Raw genomic sequence first — 7499 nt, 5'->3', positions numbered from 1 at the left:
CGGCCGGCGGCTGCCGTGGTGGCAGCATCACCACGCCTGGGTTTGCTGGGGGGAACATGCACTTACAGCCACTTTGTTCTTGATGCGAGTGAGCTTCTCCTGCGCCTCCGCCAGCTCAGCGTTGGCCTCCGCCAGCGCCTGCCTCTTGGGCTCCACCTCGCAGTACACCTCATAGAAACGGACGATGTTGAGGCACCAGGAGCACAGGCCCGCGGCGGCTGTTGACTTGGACATGATGAACTCCGGATCAAAAGTGGGGTCTGACTGGTAGGGCCTGGAATGGGAGAACAGTCCAGGCTACGGCCCTAGAATGTGCCCCTGTGGCTGCCCATAGTGGGAGAGTGGAGCAGATGCCTGGATCCCTCCTGCCCCTCAGCCACTGAGCTCGCTGGGTGAGGGTCTCTCCTGGATGCTGTGCCCAGGGCTGGGAGAGGGGCTGGAACCAGCCATTGACTCACATAAATGCCTTGAGACAGGACTCAGGGATGTGCTCCTTGTCGTACTTCTTCAAGGCATCAAGGAAAGTGTCTACTTTTCCCATCATGACTTTTGCTGCCTTCCAGCTCCTATCCTTTGGAATGATGCCCTTGGGGGCTGTCAGCACCATCACAGCTGCCGTCACATTCACCACCGCTTGGGGTGGGGACCCGAAGGACTTCAGCTCCGTCAGGTTGTTCTGGGAAGGGACCATGGGGCCACTGAGCATCGCCCCGGCGTGGGGACACTGGCACCAGCCAGGAAACCGCTTCCCACCGCCGGTCACCCACCTTGTTGAGGGTGTCGAGGGCCTCCTGGGCAGCTATGAGTGCCGGCTCTGCCTTTGCCAGGTCGGTCTCGCAAGCTTGTTGCTTCTCAGCCACAATCTGGGGAGACAAGGGGATGGGGCAGGATGAGCAGCCGGAGCCGACAGAGCTCGTGCTGCCCTGTCATGTGTTGGACCCTGGTGTGGGGGGCACCAGTTCACCTTGTTGATGGCCTGGACCTTCAGCTCCTCCTCATCAGCAATGGCTTTCTCCTTGCTGACCTTCTCTGCCTCGACGCCCACCACGTGGATCAGTTTATCCGTGTTCTCATTCTTCACCTTCAGCTCTTCCTCCTGGATCGCCAGTGTGGCTTTCAGGTTGTCCACCTGGATAGGGGAGAAACGGAGTGGATCAGACGGTTGATCCTGCTGAGCCCTGCCCAGCCTCCCAGCGGTGGCTCAGTACAGCTCAGGGACCTCATGGCCACCACGACTGCCCTGCAGGGATGTGCCTCCTCTCGCCTCCCTGCATCAGACCCGCAGTGGATGTGACACATAAGCAATGCTGTGGGCAGGCACCTGGGACGCTGTGCTCTGCAGCTTCGTCAGCCCCTTCTCCAGCCTCTCGATCTTGCCCATGAGCTCATTCCTCTTTTTCGACAGCAGGTTCTGGTAGAGCTTTATCTGCTCCAGGAAGGTCTTTGGCGTGGTGTAATTATAGCGCTTTTCCATGGTCAGGTAAGTCTGGGATATCTCCTTAACACTTATGTGGACATACGCCATGAACTTGCTGATGGAGACCTTGACCTCGGGCTGCAGCAGGAGCACAGATAGTGAGATGCTCTGCCAGGAGCACAGTGAACTGCTGCCCATGTGGGCGCCGTGAAGTGTGTCGTTGGGAAACACAGGTGACCATGACACTAATGACACTCATGTTTCAGCCCAGCTCTGGTTTCCTGACTCTAATCCCCTGGGTTTAACTCGGGCTGCACAGGGGAAAAGCTGCTGGTTCCAGGCTATTATTTGTGGTGGTGTTTAAAGGACAAAGGGGAAACGAGGAACTGTTTGTCCCCACCTGCCCAGTGTGGGGCTGCAGGCTCTGACCAGAGCCCATCCCCAGGCACACTGCAGCACGGAGAGCAGCAGAGGGGCAGGTTGTGCCCCAAAGCAGTGCCTGCACAGAAGGCTGTGCACAGACATGGTGTGCGCTGACCTGGGGTCCCAACTCACCTCGATGTCCTTTGTTTCCTCCAGGAACCTGCTGCTGACGGACACGAGCGCGTCCTCCGGCCACTCGTGGAACCAGTCAATGGCCGTGCAGTTCACGACGGCGGGGAACCTCCGCGCACGCACCCGCAGGGTCGAGCCCACCGGGGAGAAGCAGAGGATGACCTGGAGCAGAGCATGGCTGCTAAGCGGGGTGTCAGCGGTGCTGAGCGGGGTGTCATGGGGTTGGGGGGATGTCACTGGTGCTGGGGGGTTATCAAGGGGCTGGGGGGGTGTCCCCTCTGCTGGGGGCTGGCAGGAGCACCGCTGTGTGCTGCTCACCCCGCTCTGCCCCTGGGGCTGGGGGTGCACTGTTGTCTGGGGAGCATTTGAGAACATTTCTCCCAAACCCACCGCCCTGTAATGAAAGCAGTTCTGTGCGTCCTGTCTGCAACCAGGGAGCACTGACAGCCCACCCCACTCCTGAGTGAGCACCCACCTTCAGCTGACGCCTGGCTTTCTCTATAAATACTTTCCAGCAGTTTTCTCTTGTATCTTGCAATCCAAGGTATTTCACTTCGGGTTTCATGGCAGTGAAAATATCTTCCAGTTCATCATCCTGGAAGAGTCCCGGCACCTCCCCGGATGCCAGGAAGTCATTGATTAGGACCAGGAATGCTTCTTCAGCAACTTGGGAGTCCGTCATCAGGAACACGGTGGGGACGTTCTTCACAGCTGCCTTCATGTACTGGGTGGCGAGGTCCAGCTGGGCAGGGGAGAGAAACCATCACACCCCCTTCAGCCCCTCCACAGTGACTGGTGCAGCTCAGTGCCCTTGGGCTGCCCTGTGAAGCCAGGAGGGTGCCTTTGGGAAGGAGCCCTTGGGAAGGAGTCGGGTGCCACCTGCTCTGCTCAGAGTCGGGATCATCTGCCAGGGCTGCCTGCACCATACCTGCCCTCATGAGCAGCTCCTGCCTGTCCCCCGGGGCAGGACTCGGGTGCCCAGAAAGCACCTTTGAGAGGTGTGGTGAGGAGAGCAGAGCCCTGTACACCCGCCTGGGGGCTGGGAGGAAAGCTGCTCTCACCTTCAGGTCCGGGATGCTGTAGCCTTTCTTCAGCGTGATCTGAAACACGTTCAGGTTGCTCATGTAAGCTGCCAGCCGTGCCAGGCTCTGCTTCCCGCTGCCTCCAACCCCCACCAGCAGCGCGTTGCCCCAGGGAGACTCTAAGATCCGACTAATTCTGCAGATATGAGACACTGCATCTTCAAAGAGCACCTGAGGAGACCAGGAGGGGAAGGCTCCATGCTCTCGCTTGCAGCTTGAAAAGCAGCCAACACCCCAAAGCAAACAAACCCGAGCGACAGGATGCCACGGGCTGTGTGAGCGCTGCCTCGGCACTCACCAGGCTCATGGCTGCGTTCACCTCGTTGTAGCTGTCCAGGGCTTCCCCCAGCAGCTTGTTGAGGGCTGGCCAGCTCGGCACCGGCATGTACTTGGGATCCCCCATGCCCTGGGCGAAGTGGCAGAAGACGTTGGGCTTGGCGAACAGCACATCTTCGCCGAGGTTCTGGGAGAGGCAATGCCAGTTGTGGGGCTCAGCTGTGGGGCTCAGCGATGGGGCTCATCCCCACCAAGCTGGGGTCCTCCCTCATTTTCCAGCACAATTTACCTCAAAGTACTTCTTGCAGGTATCCCCCAGAACCTTCCTGAAGGTTGTTTGATCCTTTTCATCAATGAGCTTGTCTCCGTACACCCTCTCAGCTTCATGCAGCCAGAGGCGCACCAGCTCCACGGGGCTTTTCAGGCATTCGGGGGTGGAGAACAGCAGACCCTGACAAACACAGGAGTCCCTCAGTCCTTGAGGGTTGTTTTACAGCTACTCAGAGCTGAGTTTAACAGGTTGGCTTTAGGAACTTGGCACTTTACAGGGACATGGTGCACTGGAAGGGCGCATGATGCAGGAAAAGAAGGAAGAAGGATGAAAAAGGAATACAGATTTTTAAGAGGAAACAGCCCTCTCACTACCTGGAATATGTTGGAGAGGTCCCGGAGGTTGAAGAGGTAGTGGAACTTGATGGCTGTTGGCAAGAAGGTGGAGGCGACCTTCTGGTGGAGGGCTGTGGGCAGGGACGGGGGGTGAGTGGGTGGGCATGGGGCTCCCGGTGCCGGTGTGTGCCCCATTTCCCCCCAGCGCGGCAGGGGCTCACCCAGTGCTGCTGTGACCAGCTGTGACTGCAGCTTCTGCACAGCTGCAGGCATCTTTTGCAGGGTGAGGTGCTGCGTGAGGATGGTGCTGTACACACTCAGCAGGGCCTCCTGGCCTGGGAAGCTCACGGCAAAGACGCAGAAGTGTCGCTGTGCAAGGGGCAAAAATTCAGGTGGGAGTTTTGCCCTGCATGGGCTGATGCAGGCATCCTGCACCGTGATGTCCCCCGTCCCATCCCATCGCACTCCAGTCTCAGGACAGTGAGCACACTGTGGTAAGCCCCCATCCCTGTGCATCCTGTGTACCTGCAGCCTGGAGTCAATGGTGAAGGACCCTGCGGTCGGGTTCATGCAGGCCACATATTGGCAGTTGTGAATGTCCTTCAGAGTCAGTTTGGTCCTGTCATACCTGCACAGGGACCGGCACTGTGATGCTTTCCCCAGGAATGGGTTCCTCCAGTTGGGCTGTGCCCCACTGGCCCCATGGAGCTCCTTCAGGGGGATGTGGGAACAGGGGTCCCTATTTCCCTGGTGCTCAGCAAAGCCTGGCACTGCTCTTGGCAATACTACGTGGGGCCCTTCTTGCACCCCATAGCCAGATCTGGCCCCAAGCCCCTCCATGGCAGCCAGCACTTGCCACTTTCCCCCTTCCCAAGGGAGCCCTCAGCACTGCACAATGCATTGCCAGGCACTGGGAACCCCGCTGGGGCTTCCCCGCCAGCACTGGCAGCGCAGCTGTTTGCTTTAGATGGGGTCTGGAGTTGCCAGCAGGGTTTTCCCATTCCTCTGCCAAAGCCTTCCCTGCAGCTCCAGGAATGAGAGGGCTGGGTGGGGACAGGCGGCTCAGCTCTGCTGCAGCGTGGTGTGGGAAGCAGTACAGGCAAGGCACGGCTGGGAGAGGTACCAGCATGGCATGGGATTGCCAGGCAGAGGGTCACCAAGGTGCCATGGGGGCCAGATACCCACCAGTGCCCGTGGTCCATGTGCTGCCGGATGAGCGTGTGCGGTGCCACGGTGCCGTACTTGTCCACCTCCGGCATGTTCATGTCGTCGATGAAGTAGATGAGCCGCTTGTTCCCAGGTGGGCCGTAGTTCCTCCCGGATTTCTTCTCCAGGGGCTTCTCAAGGACAGCTGCAGTGGGATGAGATGAGCAGTGGGGCAGTGCCATGGGGCACAGCCTGGTGCGGGGCCAGCTGCTGGCTCAGACCAGCCTTACCCTGCAGCATGGCTGAGGTGGTGTAGAAGTTAAAGGGCACAAACTGCACGAGGTATTCATCTGTGCTGAGCATCTCGAGCTTGTCCCTCATCAGGACGGACTTCCCTGTCCCCGCGTTGCCCACCAGCATCACCGGCTTTTTCTTCTCCATCAGCAGGTCCATGAAGAAGCGCAGGCGGATGGTCTCGGTGGTGTGCACCAGCGAGGCCTGGGGAAATGGCACCGTCAGTCCCCGGAGCTCACCTCTCGCTGCCGGAGTCGTTTGCAGGCAGGTGCTGAGCCATGGCTGGCTCTCCCAGCAACAGCAGGGGGTCTAATGGAAGGTGAGCCCTCTACACAAACCTGATCCCTCTCTAAAGCAAAAAGTCTCAGGTGCTTGGTTATTCTAAAGATTTTCTGACCAAAAATAGGAGCTGTCAGACAGGCAACAGTTATTAATCATTTCATGAGAACCTATGAAGCCAGAGGTCGATCTGACATTAAAAAAGAGGAGCTGGAACTTGCAGCCCCGCTGCGGTTTCCATGGGGTGAAGCAGAACCATGGACGGGGTCTGCCCGGTGCCACCCAGGGGAAGCCCATGGAGTAACAGACAAATAAACCACATAATCACAGAGAGCCTGTAGGGAATACCTACCTGCAAAGGGACATCGGGGTTGAGGCAGAATTCTGGCACTTTTTCAGTCCAGAGAGTGAATCTCTTTGATTCTGGATCAATGAAGTAGTCAAAAATTGTCCCCTGAGAAGGAAACTTGACAGTTTTGAATTCGTTCAGCCACCACTTGCTGAACTCCAGGCGGTAATCCATGAGCTGGGAGGAACCAAACAGAGAACAACTCAGAAACTGGCCAATGTTGTTGCTTTAGCATCATCCAGAGGGACACAGCTGAGGGCAGGAGGCTCTGGTGAGCAGGGAGACATGGGCAGGCGCCAGGCGCTTGGTCCTGCAGCTGTACCTGGTCCTGAAACAGGGCCCCACCAAAGGCCCAGGTACAGGCAAAGACGAAGTAGAGCTCATAGAGGTCACGGGAAGAGTCCGGTGGCACGTTCTGTGGCGTCAGGAGGCACTCGAGCAGGAACAGAACCATCTGTATCAGCGTGACCTCGGGGACGGGGGTGATCTTCTTGAATCCAGTTTTTTGCTTCTCCAGGCACACTGGCAGGTACTTGTCAAAGAGGATCGTCAGATTGGCCTTCTCAGACTGCACCGTCCTCGTCTCGATCCAGCTGGTCACAATGCTGCGGGAGGGATAGGCAGGGCTGCAGGCGAGCACACGGGGGCCAGCACCCGTCCATCCCATCCCATCCCGTCCCATCCCATCCCATCTATCTCCCTCCCCGGGCTCACGGGCTCCAGCCCAGGTCTGCGGGGTTGATGTAGAGGATTCCTGCCCGGGACACGGTGGCCGGCGTGGCAGTCCGCAGGTGGCTGATCTCGAAGAGGAGCCGCATGGTGGGGTTGAGGGGGATGCGCTCATTGCTGGCCAAGGTGAGAACCTGGGGAGCAGCCCATAATGGGGGGATGCCCTGATCTTGGGGCACAGGCATGAACACATCAGATCACCCTGAGTTAATGAGCAAGCCATGCTCCTGGAGTGTGATGGCACCAACCTTATTGTCATCCATGACCGTGTTCAGGGACTCGATCCACATGGGGTCAATATCTCCATCGAGGATGATCCACTTGGGCCCCTTATGTGTGATATTGGCCAGGTCACGCATCGCTGTAGAAAACAGACCTGCCCCATAGAAAGACACGTAGGTTTGTCCTTTTGAGCCACATTGGCTGGGGCGACATGCAGGGCTGAGTGCTTCCCTGAAATGTATTCCTCCTCCCTCACACTCCAGTAAAATGCCCTAAGGAAAGGTCTTCCCATTCCACCACCACATCCCGAAGCGTCTACAGAGACATGTTTTATGAAGTGAATCATGAAGCTGCTGCAGGATGGATTGTGCCAGTTCCCACGTGGGTAAGTGACTGCTCACGGTGCCGGTGTCTCACCATCCTTCCATTCCCGTGTGGACGGGTGAATGATGCCGAACAGCTCGTCACAGGTCACAGCCTTGGGGTCGAGGTCCACGGTGACCGGCTTCCTCTTCATGTTTCTGTATGTCTTGTTGAGCGACCG

General features: G+C 58.0%; 1 protein-coding gene across 1 annotated transcript in view; it reads right to left on the bottom strand.

Moving 5' to 3' along the window:
- Positions 1–7493, bottom strand: part of LOC104411942 (dynein heavy chain 17, axonemal-like) — a gene marked incomplete at its 5' end in the record, with an annotated part of 17582 nt that extends 10089 nt beyond the window's left edge. The window contains 20 exons of the mRNA XM_010022499.1: positions 67–274; positions 459–676; positions 768–863; positions 965–1129; positions 1322–1555; positions 1973–2134; positions 2448–2714; positions 3034–3225; positions 3353–3517; positions 3620–3781; positions 3976–4067; positions 4158–4305; positions 4462–4564; positions 5122–5287; positions 5373–5580; positions 6008–6181; positions 6327–6609; positions 6719–6867; positions 6982–7109; positions 7373–7493. Coding sequence (XP_010020801.1) covers positions 67–274; positions 459–676; positions 768–863; positions 965–1129; positions 1322–1555; positions 1973–2134; positions 2448–2714; positions 3034–3225; positions 3353–3517; positions 3620–3781; positions 3976–4067; positions 4158–4305; positions 4462–4564; positions 5122–5287; positions 5373–5580; positions 6008–6181; positions 6327–6609; positions 6719–6867; positions 6982–7109; positions 7373–7493 — 3441 coding nt within the window. The remainder of the gene's footprint in view (positions 1–66; positions 275–458; positions 677–767; positions 864–964; positions 1130–1321; positions 1556–1972; positions 2135–2447; positions 2715–3033; positions 3226–3352; positions 3518–3619; positions 3782–3975; positions 4068–4157; positions 4306–4461; positions 4565–5121; positions 5288–5372; positions 5581–6007; positions 6182–6326; positions 6610–6718; positions 6868–6981; positions 7110–7372) is intronic.
- Positions 7494–7499: the final 6 nt, after the last annotated feature.

Source organism: Nestor notabilis, unplaced genomic scaffold (genome assembly GCF_000696875.1).
Source record: "Nestor notabilis isolate BGI_N333 unplaced genomic scaffold, ASM69687v1 scaffold30959, whole genome shotgun sequence".
Taxonomy (NCBI): domain Eukaryota; kingdom Metazoa; phylum Chordata; class Aves; order Psittaciformes; family Psittacidae; genus Nestor; species Nestor notabilis.
Note: the sequence above shows the minus strand (reverse complement) of the source record. Positions and strands in the feature narration are given on the sequence as shown.